Source organism: Pelecanus crispus, chromosome 8, assembly GCF_030463565.1.
Source record: "Pelecanus crispus isolate bPelCri1 chromosome 8, bPelCri1.pri, whole genome shotgun sequence".
NCBI classification, from domain to species: Eukaryota; Metazoa; Chordata; class Aves; order Pelecaniformes; family Pelecanidae; genus Pelecanus; species Pelecanus crispus.
The window spans coordinates 37608790-37630618 of record NC_134650.1 but is presented as its reverse complement, the minus strand read 5'-3'; the positions used below and the strand labels follow the sequence as shown (position 1 = coordinate 37630618).

Below are 21829 nucleotides of genomic sequence, written 5' to 3'. Positions count from 1 at the left end.
GTCCAGTGTAAAGTTGGAATTCTACTTGGTTGAAACAAGAGCTAGCCTGAGCTCTTGGAAAAGGCCATTTGGTGTGGGTTCAAGGAACCACCAGAAACTCATTGCGTTATTCTAAATGTAAAGGTAGTTCTACCTTCAGCTTCAATCTGGGTTTATACATCTAACATCACCTGGTATTTTAAATCTTCATTACCAAAAAAATTCCTGTATTTAACATCAGTCAGGAGCTGAGTACCTGTTTTCACCTCTGCAATAATTTTTATTGTTTATTTACTGTGAACAAGCTGGAGGTTTACACAGAGTAGATCATCTGCTTTTTTGCCTGCTTTTGGGGTCTGCTTATTCAGATTATCCTGAACTCCAGATCTACTTTTATTAGGTCAGTTTCTGGAAAAACTAAAAAAAAAAAAGCCCCAACTTTTAAATATGGGGTGGGGTTTGGGTTGTGTGTGGTTTTGGTTTTTTGGGGGGTTTTTGGTTTGGTTGTTTTTTTTTTTTAAAATCTGTAGCACTTTCAGAGTTTTTGCTTCACTTACGGAGTCCAGGAAGTTGCAATGTTCCTTTGCATCTATTGCTTTAATTTTTCTTACAATGTCCCCAAACACAATGTAAATCTGGTATGTTTTCCAGGATTCTATCAATTTCTTGCAGAAACTTGGTAACAATATTAGAAGTCTCAGCTTGATTCTCCTAGGACACTCTGCTTTCTCCTTAAGCTGAAGTGCTTTTAACTTGTACTTTGCATTTGGCAAATGATTCAGCTTCATACAGTAGCATAACAATACTTTGTATTTCTGTATTGCTTTCACTGTGAGACTCAGAAGGCAATAGAAGTTCATTGTACATTTATAAATTTATCATCAAAACCCATGAAGGGCTAAATATGTTTTTCCCATACCTCATACTGGAGAAACTGAGGCACACAATGATTCAGTTGTCATCACAAAATGACAGAGCAAGGACCTAGTGCAGCTGAGTTCATAAATACCTACGTCCATCTCCTAGAGAAGCAACTCATTGAATGGTTTTGTTTGTTTGTTTGTTTGTTTTTAACCTAATAGGTATAAATATAATCAAGTTCTTAGTAATTGCTCTACTGAATAGACTCCCAGCTCTCTGGCAGATCCACATATTTCATGAATGCCTTTTTGTTCTTTAAACATTAAGTAGATCAGCTTATCTACATTTTTCTTTTTGTCTGACCACAGCAGTTAGAAGGAATCTCAGTCTAAGTTAAGTTGGAGTTTCTTTCTTGGTTGGCACAACTACAACATGTGAGTCTAATTTGGTCATTAGCTATCTACAGATTTTCATTTCTTATTACTTTACTCCAGACACTATCCTGTCAAACCGCCTTTTATGCTAACAGGCACAAAATCGCTAGTAGGTGGTGCTAGAAGGTGAAGCTAATGTGTGCAGTGGAAGAGTCAAGCATATCTTCTAAAAAATCTCATTAATGTTTGATTTGGCCATGCTTTGTTATCACTGCGTTTTAGTGTGTGCTATATGAGCTGAAAAAATAATCCCAGTTTAAAAAAAAAAACAAACAGGAATAAGGATAGAGAATTCAGTGTCATTGGTGCCCTGTCTGCCAAATCAGAGTCAAGGCTCTATCTAGGTGTATCAACAATATTATATGTCCCCTTACCCTTAAAACCTATCTCCCTTTGGTTTTCTTCATGGATTTTTAACTTCTGAACAGAATATATTATGAAAAATTCAAACAACAGGAAAAAATGTGAGCACATTTAAGTTTGCAAGCTAGTATTCTAGCTAGTTTCAGGTCTGTCTTCAGCGGAGAAAGATAGATGGGAGAGGGCATAGATATTCTTATTCCTTTAGGAGCTGTGTAAATGATACCACTTTAAATCCCAAAGAAATACTGAAATAAAACAATTACATCTTTCAGGTATCGGGAACAACAGTTTTACATGGCTGTCACAAGTTTTATTGCAGCAGCTTACAACTTTCCATGCAACCTTTTCTGAATACTGACCAATCATGCAATTAAAAAAGTATAATGCATATATTATCTACCTGTCGAGTTTTGAATTCCATCAATTTGAATATGCTTAGTGAGCATAAATAAGAATTTAATAGTTTTAACATATGGTTGTAAAACAGTTTGTATCTGAAGAAATGTACTGTTATGGGTTGTTATTGCAATTAAACAGTTATTCTTAATGGGTTTTTAGAGATACTGTTCCTGGTTTGAAGGAAAAGGCAAAAGTTGCCATTTTGGCAATATTTCTCCAGTTTTAAAAATTACGATGTTAATATTATTAGTAGTGCATGAATGAGTTTAACTTATGTGGATTTCTATGCTGTACTCAAAGTAAGCTCATATGGATAGTAACATCTTTGTTATGAAGATTTACTGTTTGGGAGGGTGACTTTACAACTGTTTCCTCCACATTGTCTACCAACAGCTGAATAAAAGCTTAGTTGCAAACAGTGAAGATAAGTGACTGTAAGGAGTTTAAATTAAAAAGATTAGATAATGGAAAGGGTGTCATTTCTGCACTTGGATGCTTGAATTTGTTTATATTAATTGAAATCTAAACCTGTATGGAAACTTTAGCATTGACAAAAACATGGTATTTTTTTAAATTTAAATTTAGGGTAGATCTTATTTACAACTGAATATTTAACAGTCTTTTGGGTGAGGCCTATGGGTTTGAAATTGCACTTCTATGAATTTAAGCATCCCATCTTTGACACCTTGTATCCTGTTCCCCTTTCTTTACTATTTTTTAACTTACTGCAACAGATGAGGGGTTCTTAAACCATCTGTTAACCTTTTTTCCCCATTTTTTTTTTTAAATATGTAGAGTCGCTCAAGGCAAGAAGACCCAGAGCAAGCTAGACTGAAACAAAAAGCAAAGGAGGTAAGCAGAGCTAGAGATCATTACACTTGACATTTCAAGGCTTGAACATATTAATTTTTTATGCCTTGCTACTTGTATATCGTTAATAAAAATCTGACTAAAAACTTTTTAGGATGTATTTGTTGCTTTGCCTTTGATCTTAATGTTTGCAAACTAATACATTAATACATGTGAAGCCTAAGGAGATTTTATAAGAGAATATTTCCATACATTACATTTTCATTTCCATTTTAGGTAGCTGTAGCTTTTGTTGGGTTGTTGATGACAGCAGCATTAGATTTTGGTGGAAAATATATGCCTTTGTCTTTTTGTAAAATGTCACTTTCTTAGAAATATGTTACTTAACAATTTTGTTCTGGTAACAGTCTTTCAAGTAATGTAATTGCCAGTCATTTTCTCTACAGTGTGGTTCACTGGACTATTTACTCATCAGTCTAAATTACAATAATCTAAAAATTATCAAATAATTTCAGCTGAAGTTTTGATATGTTATTCTAAAAGTAACAATTTGTGAACTACTGAGTACCTTAATTTGCTGTAAATGAGAGCGTCTGTCCTTTGCTTAAGGCATCTCATGGCTTAGGATCAGGTTGTAACTTAAATCAATTAGAAGGACTAAAATATCTATCAGTTGAAAGTCATTCCTATTTTAAAAAATTAGCGACATCATTTGCAGCAAACTGATGCGCATTTTTTTTAGCCAACTTCTTTGGACAATATGCATTAGAAGGTAATAATTATACACAGGAAGGTAATATATATGGAAAAATGCATATAACAAGTTCTTTTGTATTGACCTGTTCTTCCTGTTTTGTTTCCCTGTTGGCAGTATTCTGTAGTTCCGTTAGCTATACAGATTTTATAGATGTAACAGTCAAAAAAATTCAAGTACCTGTTTGAGTTTTATTTGTCTTTTTTTTCATTATGTGATTATGTAGTAAGATTTGCTGAAATGAGTTCTTGTAAACATTAGGCCATGCCTTAGTGTTTCCAGAGTCGTGTTTGTCAAGCAAGTATTCAAATGAAATACAGTAATCAAGTTATTTGGCAGGAAAAGACACGGGATTTCACTACTTGGGTTTAGTATGTAGCCAGTATATGCAAAGGAAGAATCAGATTTGTGAAAGTAATTGATGGCAGGCAAAACTTGATGTTGAGCTGAGAACTAAAACTACCGTGCTGCTGGAAGTGAAAGCAAGCTAGAAATAAATGCATTTCTTGCTGCCACAATATTTGCATTCAGTGTAATTCTTTTTTGGCCACTGGAAACTTGAGGAAGCAAAAGCAAGCAACAGGGCTAGTAAAAACACATTTTCTAGTAGTCAAAGTGAAACAGTGGTTCTCTTTATAACTCTGGTAGAAGACTTGCAGTCTAGCCAGTGTTGCTGTAGCTGCAGGAATACCTCTCCCTTTTATGAAAGTTTGGGTTGTCCATATAAGCTGTGTTTCTTACCCACTAGAGGGAGTGACGCTGTGCTGACATGTGAATAAAAGAAAGTGTATGAAATGTATTCTGAGTAATGGTAATAGTGGTATTAGTAGAGACATAGCAAATATTTTGGTGGTAACCTAATTAAAAATGCTTAGATCAAACTGGTATGTGATTTTAAAGTAGTGGTGTTCCTGGATATGATAACATGTCTGAGTAAATGTGGAATGAATACTAGGTTTTCTGTTTGAGTGCTGCACCCTATTCTTTTGTACATTAGCCCTGCCTTTTTTCCCATCCTTCTAATGAAAGTATATAATTTGCTGGCACCGTGCCCCTCTCTGAAGTTGAATTTCACTCTACATATTTGAAACCATAAGATATAAGCATGTCTCTGTTTTTAGTAATTAGGGTTCTAAAGCTCTTTCTTCAACTAGTTTAGAGACTTTCTCCTAAAATACTCAAATATGTTTAATAAAAACATATTGTTTTGCATTAACTTTTGCAAAGGGGACTGGGGAGGTGGGACTGGCAAGATTTTGGTTTAATATTGTTCATATTTTTTTCTGCATTGGATATTGAATATGCTGATCTCCCAAATTGTATTGGCACTGCCAAAATAAAAAATAACCAATTTTATAGTATAAAAAGTCAATTAGATAGAGTGTCTTTGGCATGGCTTTGTTATTTGAAATTAAAAGTTTTGAATCAACTCCTACAAAAATTTAAAATTTCAAAACTTCACCGCCAGCTGGGATACTCTTAAATGTGCATATGACCCATAACTGAGAGAGAAATTGGGTTTCTTCCAGGTTTTGTGTAAGCTGATGAATATAATACTGTCAGCTTTGATAATAAGCTGGTTTTGAAGCTGTGTTTCCATTATTTCCATGTCCTGAGTATTGCCTGACGACCTTTGTTGGTCAGATACTCTTCTGGCTCATAGTAACGTGGCTACTAGGTAGTGTTTTCAAAAGCATAAGGAGGGCATCCAAGAAACCTGCAGAATTTTTAGCTTGTGTTACTTGTTTAATGATATGATTGTCAGATAGTTTGTTTTTCATATCAGCAAAGCAGCTGGTAATTTCATTATTATGTTTTGGAAATGGATAATGTTTCAGACTTCACAGTCTGCATTTGAACAGTGGCACTACTGCATTCCTTCTGCTAACCAGGCAGTCTGGAACCATCCTCTTCAAAACTGAGTTTGATCAATACTGTACCCTGGTCCCCTGCCAGATAGAAATGGATGAATATCTAAACCAAATGTAACCAATATATGAAGTCTGATAAAGAGAATATAGCCCAAGATATTTAATGAAGACAAAAGTCAGAGGGAGAAAGTGAAATGCCAAAGGAAGTAATTTGAAGTCTTTAAGAAAGTCTTTTCAATCTTTAAGAAAAAACTTTTCAAAACATTGAAAGAACTCTAGAAAACATTGTCTTGGAATGCAAAATAAAGGTACCATCACAAGGATAATAGGATGAAGGGGAGGAAGGAAGACTAGCAAAGTGTATTTGTTCAAAACATTCTCCTTTATGGATATTTTGGAGTCTTTCATTCCATAATGTTCTAGTTTTCTTCCCAATTTAAAAAGAAAAAAAAAATAGTTCAGTTTCCTTCACAGGACTTCTACCATTAAGAAGTGCCCTTCTTGCATATTGGTGTCATCAAGAATATGTAGAGGGAGATCACTATGTCCTTTGAACACATTTAAAAATTAATTTGGTAAGGTGAAGATTATTTTATGTTTTGTTCTGTAACTGTCTTACTCCATTTATTAAGCAGTCTTCAAACCACTCTGCATATTGTTTAAACCAATCTGGCATAAATCAAGTTTAAATTGCATTTAAATACTTAACCTAAACAAACAGAAGGTCCATCTACATATGGTCTTACTGTAGACACCAGACATAACAGTCAGGTTTCATTCACACATGGGCTAGCACTGTTTTAGTTAAGTCAGTCCAAACCCACTCTGATTTCAGTTTGATTGACTTATTTTGCTTTAGCATTAACCTGTTTCAAATGGACTTGTGTGCAAGCAGTAGGATAATGTGCCTGTGAGGGTTTATATTGCTTAATACTCTGCCTTTACTTTCACACTTTTAAATTGGTGCAGCTTTATGTCAGTGGATGTTATATGATTGTTTTAATGGTAAACCTATTTAATAAACTAGTGAAAAATATTTTTGACTGAGACTATTTCAGGGAAAAATGCTGCTCTTCAGCTGTTACTTGTTACATTGTTTTGTAACATAAATTCAGAAATGTTTGACTCTCAGTACAACTTAATGTAAGAAATGGCATCATTTGTGAGCAGTGTCTACTACATATTGCATGATTAAAGCTTTTAAAATCAAGTTTTAGAAAATGCACTGTGATTTATGTAATCTGGGAGCAGGGGAAGTCACAAATACAAGTTAAAGAAATTATGAGTTCTCTAATTTCCATTAAAAGAGTTCATTGAATGGGGTATAAAACAGGCCATATAACTGATAGCAGGAATAGATCATGATTAGGAATAATTGAGTCAACACCTAGTAATTAATAATATAAATTATTTAAAAGAAAGACCGGGGAGGTGAGATCCTAAACATCCTTTCTGTCATGGATATTCTTCTACATATTCAGTGTCTGTTGGCTAAAAATCTTTCAAATTAAAAAGCCAAGTAGCTGAGCTTGATCCTGAAAGATTAACTTGGTTAAAATCTTTGTGTCATCACCAACCAAGTATATTGCATAATAATAAAAACTTAAACCAGACACCATAAATGTCTGGGCATGTATCCAGTACCTAGATCGGTTTAGATAACACTCAGTTGACTCTATTCTCAGATGTACTCATTAACCATGCAAGTGAAATCTCAGACCTGCTAATATTCATAATACAGAAGCCTTACTGATTTCAAGGGAAGACAGAAGACAGCCCTTTACATACCTTTATCAGCACAGATAGCCCGTCTTTCTAGGACTGGATAAAGTCCTTTAGCAGTGATATGCATTTAAGCGGGTTGCTGTTGTGACTGTTACACTGCTAGGAGCTTTGGGAGTACCCAGTTCTTGCATAAGCAGACTGGGGCAGGCCTTTTCCATACTCCCAGAAGGAACTGTATCCACTGCAGCACTGTGGTGACCACTCTACTTGGGTACTGTCATCCCCCATGCCTGCAGTGTCTTCTGTAACAAGTCTTACTCAGCTAAGTTTCAGATTTTGAAGTGTATGCTTTCCTGAGTTATATGCACAAAAATATCTGGACTGTTAGCAGTTCTCTAAGAAGCCATAGGATCCTTCTCTTACTTAAAAATAATAATGAAATGTGTACATCATATGATGCATATCTTATGTGGCTCTACACTGCCTTAGAAATTTTAAATCCCACATAAAATGGTAACTTGTCTAGCAGTATTACTGAAACTCCAGCATTATATATTTAACAATTAGATTATGACAACAATTTTACTCTAAATCATTTCTTGTCACCACATTAATATTTATTTATCAACTCAGTAGGAGTGGTTTCTTTTAAAATATTTAAATAATAGTTTACTACAGTTTTCCCTGTTTTCATAAGGCGTTACTGGAAATTAAAAGCAAATGAAAAGGATTTTGTTTTGTTTGGTAAGTTCATTTATTCACCTTTTTAGCAAATTCCTTAAAGATTGTACTAGTAATGCAGTATCTCTTGTGATGAGAAGTCTAAAGAAGTTTTCTATTTTATCTTGCCTGACATAAAAAATATTGAATCAAAAGCCACAATCTTCTCTTAAAAAGGTTTCTTATAAAACATTCCACTGAGAAATGGAGCACTTGGACAGAAATAAGTTTAAATTAAATTTCCACTTAGCTGTCTAACCCATCTGAAGGTCAGTAGGTAGAAAGAAGGAAAAGCTAGGAATATGATACCTGAAGTAATGGTAGTGCAACATTTAGGCAATAATGGTTCCTGAGAACTGAGTTGTTTCATAAATAGTTTTCTGCATCAGGTTACCAACACTACAGCTGTGATGTAGAAGGAATGCAAGCATTTTTGTCAATACATGTAGAAGGTTAGATAACAAAGTCACTTTGTTTACACTCTCCCTTTACTGCAGGTCTATTGTTTGTACCCAGAAAAATGCTTCAGAAAAATGCTGAGACTATTCTGGTACTAAGCCCATGCAATACCACTGTGGATTTGGCTTTAGAGTACAAGGTTTTCCTGAAGTTACAAAGTTGTTGCAATGACTTCAAATGTTAGTGTTAAGCTTGCATCTCGGAGAGAAGTGGTCCTGTCTGTTATCAGTCAAAATACTTTCATTAAAATCCTGCTGCATTATCAAGCTTTACCGCTTTTATGTTAACTGTATTTTTTTCCTTTTGAGTAGATACTACTTTAGATGTACACATATATTATGAAAACAGTCACAAATTCTGATAACTGGAGTTGATTATGAACTCCTGGGAAGGACAGGGGAGGAATGGTATTGTATTTGCATGTGCAAATACTGCTGCTGAAGAAACAAGAAGATCTATAACCAGTAATAACTTTATTGCATATGAATCTCAGTGTGTAGATCTTCAAAATTTCATACTAGTTTAAAGACAGTGGGTTTTGCCAAAAAATTTCCTGTGTTTCCAAGGATAAGGCATTACCCTGCCATGAATTCTACACATCCTGAAGAACTTCAGGCAACAGTAGTTTTACTATTAAGCAGAACTTTTTGCATGTCTCTTTGTAAAATTGAAGACTATGACACTTCCAACCTGTTTTCCTGTGCTTAGAGCAGAAGCGATGGCAGTTGTTTGGCTGCAGATGAAGTGTGGTGTTACCCTTGCTGTACACAGAGTCAGAAAACTGGGTAATTGACAGAAAAATGCCAGGAGATCAAAGGAATGGCCATAATATTTTCCAACTGAGTCAAATTGTTTTATTCCTGCTTAGGTAAAATGTATATTAATTAGAGTTGAGTCAAGGGCCAGATTTTTTTTGTCTTTTCTCTAACCCAAGCTTGACCCAAGATTACCTCATTAGTCTAGCAGAAATCTAAATTAAATCCAATCCTGTCCAACATAATGACTTTCTTCTGTAAAATCATATTGGTGGAGTTCCATAATGATTCATGATTTTAGTGTCATACACTGCCTAGCTCTTGTTTAGTTAACATGAATGTTTATTTTTTGTGAGTGATTATAACTGTTGGTTTTAGCATTCTAAAAGTAAATGCTGTTTTACTGATACATGAGCTAAATAGATGGCTTTTCTTAAGTAACAAACTGTTTCTGTACTTGATACATCTTTATAATATAAAGTAAGAACACTCTTCTTATGTTTGTTTATTCTTGCTATCTAGAAAACAAATTCTTAGAACTTCCTTCACTCCCTCACTAGTTACATACAAATTGAATGCATTGTGTGAGAAGGGTCATTAGTATTATGTCGTTGTGTTGTACTACCTCACGAAGACCCAGGTCAGACTTGTGAGTCTTTGTATGTGGGATGTTTACAAGCTCAGATAAATGAGGTTGCATACCTTGGAGAACAGGGGCTAATGCAAAACAAGTGGGACAGGTGAGTATGACAAGAGGAAGGAACAGAAAACAAGCTGTCTCGTCAAGCATTGTTCATTGTTTAGCTGGTGTCTTATATCAGGGTAAAACTGACTCTAGAAGAGGTATTTGAAAGATAGCAGACTTCAAATTAACATAGCAGCAGTGTAATTTCCTTAGATTTTTGTATGATAAATGTATTTGTACTGATACAATCTGCCATTTAAGACATGATTAGCAGCTATGTACGCAAATGAAAGATAGTAATTGTCTTATCTTGATAGCAAAAGGTTTCCATAAGGCTCTCGGAGAATTTGGGGACATTAAACAAGTGAGAGTTGTAGACATTTGTAAAAGTTGTCTTTTACTTTTGAGATTCTTACTTGTTTTCTCACCTTTCCCAATAAAATTTTAAGTAAGTGTGTACTCTAATTTTCAAATAAAACTAGTGAGGAAAACTCGAGACTCATTTTCAAATTCTGTTCTAGCCAATGGATTTCATTTTTTTAAAAAAGCTGAAAAGGAGGCAGGGGAGGAGAAATCTATCCCTGTTGTTTACGTTGTCTTCCAGACTGCATACACACCAATGGAGTCCTGCCTAATAAAAGATTGTTATAACAAGTAGTCTCTTGTTATAAAGCAACAGGACTAGTTAAATATGAATTTCCAGAACTTGGGTTTAGAATGGTATAAAATTTTGTAAAGAATTTCTGAAGCTGAAGGTGACTTTGCTTTTCTGTATCTCACCAAAATACTCTAGCAGGAACTCTCTCTTGCAAAATGAGTTCTCTGAAGGCGGTGTCTGACTTTTCTACCACAGGAAAGTAACAGTAGAATTTTCAGCCCATCAGATCCCCTGCGGCTTTCCTTCTATGTCTGTAGGAATAACCAGTGCTACTGCTTTTGGATTTTGAGGCACTGCTAAACAAGTGGAGGGTGGCAGCCCCCTTTTTCTAACCACTTCTGGGTGCCCAGACAACAGAGCTGAGAGAAGAGATAAGGGTGTTTTCTTCCACCTTTGCGGTGTGAGATTGTGATAAGGATGGTTTGGCTTTGCCTCTCCTGAGTATTGACAGTTGGATCCAGAGGTTCCATGAGAGGCACTGAAGAATGCATGCAATGGTACTTCCTTTTCCAAAAGGCTTTTAAAATTCTTTTTATATATCTAAATATATACATGTATAGATATATAGATCAGATCAATTTCTGCAAAGGAAGGTGCCAGGACTGAATTTCCAGCTCTTCTTTGTCACTCTGGCACAGCCAAAAAAAAAAAGAGTGATAATTCCGTTTGGTGCAAGCCATGACCGTGGAAAAAAATCACATAACTGTTTATCTGAACACTGCAACAGATTTACTTGCCTGCTGATCTGGCAAAATAATAGTGCTTTAGACTTTAGAATATGATTGCCTATTTAATAAGTAGAGGGCAGCACAAATGCCAGCTGTGTCTGCTTGTCAGAAGCTGAGGAGGTTGCTTGGACAACAATCTAAATTATTATTTAGATGTTTTGGTCCCTTAGTCAAGCCTGCCCTACAATATAGAAGCTTGCAAGGAGAGGTCAAGGTGTACTTAGGCTTCAGCCTGCAGGGCCAGTTTTCCCCCATCCCCTGTATGCACATTGGTTTCTTACTCCAAAATAAACCTGAATGAGGGCTTTAATTCTGCCGCTGAGCTAACATGTTTGTAAGCCCTGTTTGGCAGCCTTGGAGCGCCTGCGGCAGCACACAGCTGCCAGCTTTCATCTGCCCCCAGTTCCTCCGGGCGCTCCGCATCACATGATATAACCTAAGGGGATCGAGACGCACCTACTAAATCTTCTGTTCCTCTGCCCACTCAGTCTGGGTGCTGCACATTGCACCGGCAGCAGGCAGCTGGCCATCAGCAATCAGCTGCATGCCTCCTGCTGACAAATCTTCAGTCTCTTCTTTGTGCAAAACCCACGTACAAAGATCTGCCCGTGGTCCCCCCGTCTACTTCTCGGCTGTGGTCTGGAAGGGTATTTGCATGTTCTGTCATCTTACAATGGCAGGACCTCGTTTGAAATGCATACGTTTCGTAGAACGTTCTGCTTTTTGTAAAATCTGTGATCTGTTTCTAGCCTGTTAGTGGAAGGAGGATGAAAGAGTTCATGGGAGCAGAGTTAAGGCTAAAGTTGGAACTGTAGTAGTAAAATTTTAAAAAGAGTAATTTAAAGTTTCCTTGCCAGCACATTTTTGAGAGACTTTATATATGTGCATGCAGTACTTTTGTGTATCTCCACGTAATTCATAAGATACACAAGGAATTAATTTTCACAGCTCTCTTGAAGGATATTTTATTTACCAGATTGTAAAATCAGATACAAAGAAATAATCTGATTCTGCAAATCTGCTTTGTAAAGGTATGCTATAATTTTCCTACAAGGTTCGTCAACATCTCCTGTCTGTCTGTGCTGGGGTGTGACAATTTATGTTAATGTACTTACGTATGTAAGTATTTATTGTGGAGTAATGTGAACATTAGCTTTGTTATCATTTTCAGGTAGTTTATTGTGGTAGAGTTTTAAGGAATATTTAATAGAGTTAACAGTATGTTAAAAAGTGTCAGTTTTGACTTAGTAAATACTAAACATTTCTGTCTGTAGCTAGGTTATATGCATACTCTTCTCCTAAACTACAAGCCAGGTGGCTGCTCAGTGACATGTAGAGGTTATGAAAGGTATGTTAGCATCTATTTCCTATTTTTAGTTTAGCCTTATCATTAAAAATACCTTTGCGTCAGCCTGTGAAAGGGTCTCCCAATAGTTACATCATCTTAGTTGAATGATGAGATACTACTGCTCAACATACCCTGAAAAAGTAGTTTCCCTTTAGTAACAGTAATTTTTTTTAAATAAACAAAAGGTATTATTGCCATTCACAATGTAAACAGGATGGTCATTTTTGTCTCAAGTATGTGTTTATTAAAGGTAGAAATGATTATCTCTAAAATATAAACACTTAAAAGGCATTACTGTATTGTTAATATTATTAGCCAGTTGAGTAATGATTTGTAAAACTTACGTTTTCATTTAGTGTTGAGATTTGTTGCTGAATTGGCAGTTAAACTTCTAGTTTTCCATGGAAATGGTCGGAAAGATGCAAATGGGATTTTCTGGAACGGGAGAGTATGTTATATATTGGTGCTGACGAGTGTCTATACACTGAGGTGTTACAGCTTCCTAAAGACTGCTATGTCAGTATCTGTAGGATTGAAGTGAAGCGAATTGAAAAACAGTATGATGCAATTACAGTTCATAGGTTTATTGACTCTGCTTATTTAGATTTTCTCATGTCTCTGCAATCTGAAGTACAGAGTGGGCTTCCTTATGCTTCTATGTCCTTTCCCTTCGCAACTAGTACATCTATTTATATTCAGAACAGACAGATATATTCTTGAAGCAGAAATAACACCATGTAGATTTCTGAAGATTTCTCTTAATCATCTTTTTTCACATACTATCAGGTTTTAAAGGGGTTTTCACCCTCTATGGCCAGAAGTCATATTCACATGTCAAGGTGCATGAAAATCTATTAATTTCCTGAAAAGTAAGAATAATTTAAAAAAAAATATATCCTGGAAGAAGTGCTCATATCTGGCAAACATGTCAGACAAGTTAAGTAAGCTTTAGGAAGGTGTCAAATATACAAAACGGGAATTTAGACTGAACATAAAAACCAAACTCAGGTGTTAATCATGGACAGGACAACAGGAGAGAGGGAGAAAGTTCACTTGATAAGAAACAACAGAAGTGAGATTGGTGAGAACGGAGACCATTTTTATGAGAAGTAGGATTATTTTGTCTATTTATTTTAAAAATCTGTGTTTAAATTCTGGAAAAGTTTGATGTATATTTTCATAAGGAACCCCCCCACTTTGTGGCTCTAATGGACATCTGCCAGCTCTGGAGAAGTGAGGCTCCCCTGTATAGGGTACCTGTGGAATATATAGGGATATCTGCTGTGTCTTACTGTGACAGGTAATAATTAGGAAAGGTTATTGAATATACATTACTACTTCACTGTGTATGCTGCAGTATAATTAAGTAAAACACTTTCAGCTTCCTATTTTGAGGAAGAGTAAATTCAGTATTCAAGAAAATTGTTCTCTGTTTTAATAATGGTCTGTCATTGCACAGTTGCCAGTTTTTCCTTCTTAAGCAATTTGTTCAGGGAATCCATTGTTTACTAGGGTGTGTCAGAAAACGTAAATATGGGATGATTTTTTTCCCCTCTAAGAATATAAATTGTTTGCATCTTTTAGCTGTATAACCTTTCTAATGATCTAGGTGACAGCAAGATAGAGTGATACAGACCTCCACCTTGCATGGAAAACATCTGAAGAACATGCAGCTCCACTAGCTAACCCTATAAACTTCTTTAATTTAGTCACAAGTTGAAAACTTGTGCCTTATTTTAGGATGCAAAAGTTGAACAATGGTCTGGATTATACAAGAGATGTCACTTCTCGGAGAAGCAAGGTAACTTCAGGTCACAGGAGACTCTCTGGCACAGTTTTGTGAGATCAGTTGTTAATCCCAGTTTTGTCAAGGTTTAATCTCAGTAATTTACGTAGACATAAAATATACTTCACTATTGAGCTAAACTTTTGTGTGTGTTGCGTGCCGTCATAGTGCTCAGTAGAAGGTGCTGGGGTTTCAGTAATATACGATAGCGTTGCTGCTCTGTATTTTTTTATGTTTTGGATATAGAGCAATTATAATGCATATTTAAATATTTTGTACATTGTTAGGTTATCTAAAGTGCATACGTTTCTTAAATTTGTCGATGATTCTGTGAAAATTACAATATATGATGATTTCTGTGATCTGCTCAGCTGTACAAAAGGAAAAAAAAAAGCATAAATGCACATTTCATAAATACCCTTAGGCAATTTTCACCAAGGCATTAAAAATAATTCCTGAGTAGAAAATGCTCATCTGTCCATCTATCTATGTGGAGAAATTATTTCTGGTTAGTACTGAAATTTGAAAAACAAACCCCCTAAATCTGATGGAGAAGGAAATGTCTGCCTTAGCAGGCATGCTGAAATTCAGGAATGCTGAGAACATGTGGTAGACTATGTGGCAAACACAAGAATGATCTGACTATTTTGTCTATGGGATTTTTATTTTTGCCCTGTTTGCCTCAGTGCATTTTTGCTCCTGTCACTTTTTAAATGCATGTTCCTCATATTTAAAATACTGGAAATTGAATTCTTTTCTGTCACACCATTGTAACTCTGGAGTAACTCTGTTGACATCAGTAGCAGTGTTCAAAAGAAACAGAATTCATCCCCCTGGTATTAGATATAATCTCATATCAAAATATCTCTTGTGGACAATTATGATTTATTGTTATCAGCTACATTTAACATTTTTACTTAAATGCAAAATATTTTTGTGATTTTATATATAAAACAATCTGTTATGTATACCATTTATTTGAAAATCAACTAAAAATTTTGTGATTTTGCATTAATTTCTGGTTTTGCATATTTAGCATATATTTCCCATCTCCTCACTTTGATTTTAAGAGGCATAGAAGAATGTAAAGCTTTTTAATGCACCGAATCTGTTTTCTTTTTGCAGTAGTTTCACATTTAATTACAGCTGTCTTTGATAATAAATTGTGTGCCAGAGTTTGTAATATATTTTATAAAGCGAAGTCCTTTGGTGAGTTGGTTACTGAAACAATAAGCGTTTGTGACAGGTTGTTTGCTGAATACTTCCTCTGTGCATATGGCAGATCATAGTTCAGTTGTTAGCAGATTATCCATTGTGCCTGAATGCTAAAAGAGGATACTTTTCAGCCTGTGTTTAAAGCTGTTCTGCACTGTCCTAAGAATGCTTACGTTGAATGGGATCGAAGAGAAGTTAGGGGAAGTTCACATATATTAAGAAGGGAAAAAAATGAACACGGCAAATAGCTTGTAGTGATTTTAGCTTTCTGCTCATGATCTTTGATAGTATTTATTGTGAATTTTTCCACTGAATTTAAAACTGCTTTGAAACAGTTAATCAGTGCTAGAATAGAACATCATTAAGTAATCTTCAAATTTATAGCCAAAAAAGAACCTTTAAAGGCATGTACAACCATTATTACTTAGGGGCCAGTATTTTAATCCTATATTTTTTAAAACTGGACTGGTCAGAAAAGTGAGGTTTTTTTAGACATCAGTATTTTGAACATCAATTTTAGAATGTAAGGAAATTTTAGCCAATTAGAAGAGGAAAGTCAGAAATACTTGTTTTCAAGATTGTGAGGAAGAGGAACCTGTAATGAGGGGAGCTTTCCTCGCTTATTATAATGTGCCAAGGAATAGCGAGCAAAGAATATAGTGGAATTTTTCTGTGAAGCATTAGGTTCTGCTGTTGGTGACACACATTTTAGACTTGTAATATGTTGAAGGATCGTTAACATCTAAATCAAAGGTTCAATTTGCAATAAATTGAAAATTAATTAAACCCCCATGTGTTGTTTTAGAGATGGGGAGAGTATTTTTGGGAAAAGCAGAAGGAAGAGTGAAAGATTAAAAATACTTTACTTGAAAAGATGAATGTAAGGAGGTACATTTTAGATCATCTCACTTCCTTTTTAATGCAAATCTGAATCTTTGATTATTCACTTATTTATTTATCCTTATACAAAAGTTAGAAATTATTACATATTGGGAATGTAGGCATTTTTATAACGTAATAATAATAGTGCAACTATTGCACTCATTTCATCTATTGGTGAAAAAGGATTTCAAGAAAAGATAATTTTTAATAGAATTAAGAGATTTTTAAAGTGCTAAGCTTAATGTAACTGCAGTTCTTTAAAGCAGAAGAACAAGAGAGAAAACAAATAATGCCCCTTAAGCAGATGCTCATTCATGTAGGATAGCTACTCTTTGATTTTGGAAAGGTGGTGTGACTTGCAGTTGGAAACCTTGATTTATTGTGTCGTTATTTATATCTGCAATAAATGAGGAATAAGCATAAAACATGAAAAGGGAAATTACGTATTACTCTAGTTCTCTTACTTTTTGTATTTTATTTACATGAAATATACTTTTTTTTTTTAAAAAAATAGTGTGTTGCTGTGCCTTTTGTTGATCATATCCGTACGCCAGGTTTGTCTGCTTGTTTCCATTGGCTTGTCATGTTCACTAATTAGGGAACTGCTGCATGATTCACCTTGTTAATTAGAGGGACTTGCACACAAAGGCCCTTCGGGCAGTGCGAAAGAAGAGCCTAGCACTAGTGCCCTGAGAAAGCTACAGCCTGTGAAGTAATTCTTCTCATCTACCTTCTATTTTTTATTTGAAATGAATAAATCATTGAGATTTTCCTTGTGGAGTGAGAATGCAAGAATTCACATCTTTGTAAGATGTAAATTATATGTGATCAATAGAAGGGGATGACTACTGTATTGTACTTACAAGATTCCCTAATTTACTACTTGTCAGTGTATGAAAAACTGCTTGAAATATTTTGTCCCCACACTGTGGTATGTTGTTCCCTTGATCTGCAGGAGAAATGAGCAGTAGCGGTTCTGCTGTAGTTAAATCTAAAATAGAAAAGATGTAGATTATTTAAATTTCAAGCTTGTTTTGCATCCCCAGTGGAACTTCCATTTTGCAAGTGAACCCCCAGTACTACCCCCACAACTTTTAAGGGGGAGAAGAAGGTGGGTGTCTGGCTATTTTTGTTCCCGATATTGCTCTGCCTCAAATCTCACTTTTGAAGAGTGTAGCATACTCGCTATATTGTGTATTCTTTAGGTGAATATAGTTTCAGAATAAATTAAAATTGTTTTTATCATGTCACTTAGACTTGATCAAACCACAATCCAGGCTGCAAAGGATATTGCGTTAAAAGTGCACAACCAGTCTCGACACTACACATTTCCCATCTGTTTATGACACTTCAGAAATTAACTTCAATGCCATTCTCTCTAACTATTTGATTAAAATTACTTACTACAGCCAAATGATTTTAGTAGATTGCTACATTTGCCTCACTTCCCCAAATGAGGCTGGCAATTTCAAGATGCAGATTTCCCATTTCTTCTTTTGGAAGAATCTAGTTAATAAAGCCTCTTACCAGAATTTCTGATTAACTAGTATTTTAAATGCACTTAAAATTTCTGCTATTCTGAAGTTTTGTAGTAATGGCATATAGGCAGAGAAACTTTAAAAAAAATAGAAATATGTATTTTGAAAAAATGAGGAAAATGCTTCAGGCTGACATGAGATTTTATGGTATGACATACTGTCGCTCTTCACTTCCCCAAAGCTGAGATCTTTCTACTCAGTCTTCAGTTGATTCCATTGATATACTAACCAAGAACATACTTTCCCCATGTTTTTGGTACAGTTCTGGTGTACTGGTTCTTAATTATTTCAGATTGCAAGTGTGTGCCAGAGGTGGAATAGAAATAAAAGTAACAAAAGCCCGTTCTATGCTATCGAAACTTGTGATGCACGGAGAAGATCGTGCAGATATAATTCTTGATTGGAGTCTCATAGTACTAACACAAAGTTGTAGTGGCCATGGAGCATTTTCACTATCCAAGTAGCTGTTGTATTACTCAGATAAAATGAAAGATTCTTTAAAGGGTATTTTAAAAAATGTTTATTTCAGGGATACTTCATCATCTGAAATATAGAGCAGTTGGTTCATGTTCTAGTACAGCCTTTAACACTGTGTTACAGTGGACTGCATAGCCTCTGGGAGTTCACTGCATGCACTCCAGCTACAAGCATGGGGAGCTGATAGAAAGCTTGGTTGTGAGGTTCATCTGACCCTCGTATTTTGCAGTGCATGATTTTAAAGCGTATTTCCTCACTTCTGTTAGTTATCTCCCATTATCCCCATGTTTCTGTCAGACCTCCCTAACTAAAGCCACAGCTCAAAAACTTTGGTGCTCTTCGTAACTCTAGTCTGTAACTCTAGACATGACTGTCATTTGTACAGGTTTTCACTGCATTTTATATTCCCTAATCTTCGTTAAAGCACCAGTTTCAGAGCCCTCACATAGTGTCTCAATTCAGGAGGAAAGGAGAACATCCTAGAAATCTTGGGAGGATAGTAACCCCCCACTTAGATTAACACAGGGCCTGGGAAAAGATCTGAACCAGTCTTTCTTGACAGTGCCCCAAGAGTGAGGATATTCTTCTGTTGCTTGCACCTGAATTCAAGAGCCTGTGAGTAAGCCATCAAGCTTTTTGGCTGATATTCTTACCAGTCATATTTATACTGTATGAGTATGTCTGGTTTCCTTTGAAGAACAAGTTGAGAAGATTTGTAATTGTCTGTTGTTGGGTTGCTTCAAAATAAAATTAAGACTGATAACAAAAAATAATGTAACAGATCTTAGGGAAATTCTTTCAGAACTCTTTCTGATCTTGCTACAAGTAAGTTACCAGCTCAAAAAGTTGCCAGCTCTAGTAATGCTGATCCTGCCAGTTGTCTGTGCCTCAGAAACTCTTTGCTCAAACGATCTGTGTTTGGCTCAGCAAGTCTGCCAAACACCATTATGGAACCTAACAAATATCAAGGCTTAAAATAAGGGTGTCTCCAGCTTAGTATAGAAGAGCCTGGAACTGGTGTTACTGCAGAGAGGTTGTTTGAGGAATAGTATAACCAAAACCAGACAAAATGTGCTGGAGCTCCAACAACAGTTTTTGAGGGATGAAGAAATGTAATGGTTAAGGTTACTGGAAGGGCAAAAAACCCCATTGTTGCAGGCTTCCTACAACAGAGGGATTTGAGGGATATCTCTCTAAAAAAAGTAGTTGTTATACATTGTATGCTATAGATAGGAATATGTAGCTTAAGAGATGATTGGAGAGTAGCAGAAATAAATGGTTTTAAGTTAAACTAAAATAGTGCATTGTATTGGAAAATCAAAAAGGCAACCAACCGAGAATATACAGAATTAACAAAAAGAAGTTCATAGATATCCATAAAGAGCATTAGTTGATTAAAGGGACTAGTAGGATAAGGAGAACTTCAAACAATTTGGGGAATAAAGTAGTACTAGAGACAAAAGGTATGTTAAAAATTACAAGACTTTTTAAAATCACTCTCAAAATTCTTCATGCTTTTGATTTTTTGTAAGCTATGAGTAATCTCTTAAGGAGACTTTCAAGAAAATTAAACCTACGACTATGAATATATATGAATCAGTTCAGACAGTATGTGGTCTCAAGTAGTAAGGAGATAAAATTTTAGTTTTACTGATAATTATTTTTTAAATTGCATTTAACTAGGTAATGTACATTACTTGAGAAAATTACAATTAAGGATTTCTTTAGGGAAAAATGAAAATGAAAGGCAGGATGCACCTGGCATTTTCTATATCAGAAGTTTGACATATATTGTGTTGAAAGTAATAGGGCAAATGTTACTGGAAAATTTGAGTAAACTTCTAAAACATAATGAAATTAGATGTAATAAAGGTAAATACCTATTGTAAGAAAGACACTTGGTCAAAAGTACCCCAGTTAAGCTTCTAGAACTGTATTCAGATGCTCATTATTTTGAGAAACATTCATCGTAGGGGCTGAAATATTCCCAGCTTTTTCAAACACTATGCAATAATTTTCGACTGTTGCTGAAAGTGTGTGGGAAAGAAAAAGAATTAAGAAGGGGGGGGGGGGGGGGGGGAGAGAAAAAAACAAACACACACACACCTTTTTCAGTAAAGTAAAATCTTGATCTACTTCAAATAGATGTACAGCCATTGCAAGTGATGATTGGAACTTTCACTGACTTGTGGGAGAACACTTGTGGAGAAGTAGCATCCGGCTTTGTATTGAAGAAAATTAGATATAATTTGGCAGAGCTATGAATGTTGAAAAGTCTCACAGAATGTGTTCAGTGTATGATTTGCTATTATACATGTAAAACTTCTCTGGTATTGCATTATTGCAGTGCCACTTCTAAACTTTTTAGCTACTTTGGACCAGTTTCTTACCAGTCAGCATGCTATTGCTGTAGGAGTTCTGCTGACCTTTAGAGATTTCAGTAGTGCAAAAGAGAGGTGGGAGCATAGCATGGGCATTCTGAGACATTATCTGTTTTTCAAGACGCTCTCTCTGAAGTTCACTGATGTACCGATTCTTCTTGATCATTGTCTTGTTGAGGTTACTGCCAGCATTTTTAACTAGTTTCATTTTTTAATTGCACCTTCTGTTGTGGACATCTTAGGACATGTGTAATGGTTCCACATTTCAGGCTTTCCTCAGCAAAAGAGATGTTTTTCCAGGGGGTGTAATCACTGTCTGAGACTGACAGATATATGTTGCAGAACCATCAATTAAGACAAGCTTCTCCCATCATATGACCCTGTTATCAGGAATTAAACCATCCATCGCAAACAGAATTAGGAGGGATCTCCATTGATGCCTATTGGCTAGAAATCAATGCTTAAATCATTGTTTATATGATCTTGCTTTCATCAAACATTTCTGCCAATTTCCTGTTTGGTATTCGTTCCTGGCTGTCTTCATTCTTGATTGCGGTTTACAGTCTGTCGATATTTATAGCTTCTGTTGTGCTGTTAGCCTCTTCTCTGTCCTCTTTTCTTCTTCTTAGGCAGTATTTCTGAACTATGTTAGGAATTGTAAGTAGCTGAAGTCTAGTTCTTTGTGGGCTGAGTTGGCTCTGTGACTGCAGAAACTTACTTTTACAACTCAGCTTCTATTCCGTTATCAAATCCTATATTGACAGTATTTAAACATACTTGACTACTTCCTCAAGCTCTTCCTTCTTCTTTATCTTCACAATCATCTCTGTCTCCCTGTCACTGGGTTATTTTTCTTCCAGGCCAAAAAACATCCCTGGTTTCCACCTTGACCTTTCTCTCTCTCATATGATGCCACTCCCTCTTCTCCCTTTTAGTTTTGAAGGTATTTGTGTGTAGACTTGAATTTTTAGAGTTCCAGTCATCCTCTTACTTTCTGATCA

At 35.6% G+C, this 21829-nt stretch overlaps 1 protein-coding gene across 1 annotated transcript in view; it reads left to right on the top strand.

The window, feature by feature from the left end:
• Positions 1-21829, top strand: part of LOC142594107 (transcription initiation factor TFIID subunit 4-like) — a 148803-nt gene that overhangs the window by 75142 nt on the left and 51832 nt on the right. Inside the window, exon 13 of the mRNA XM_075715154.1 lies at positions 2832-2888. Coding sequence (XP_075571269.1) covers positions 2832-2888 — 57 coding nt within the window. The remainder of the gene's footprint in view (positions 1-2831; positions 2889-21829) is intronic.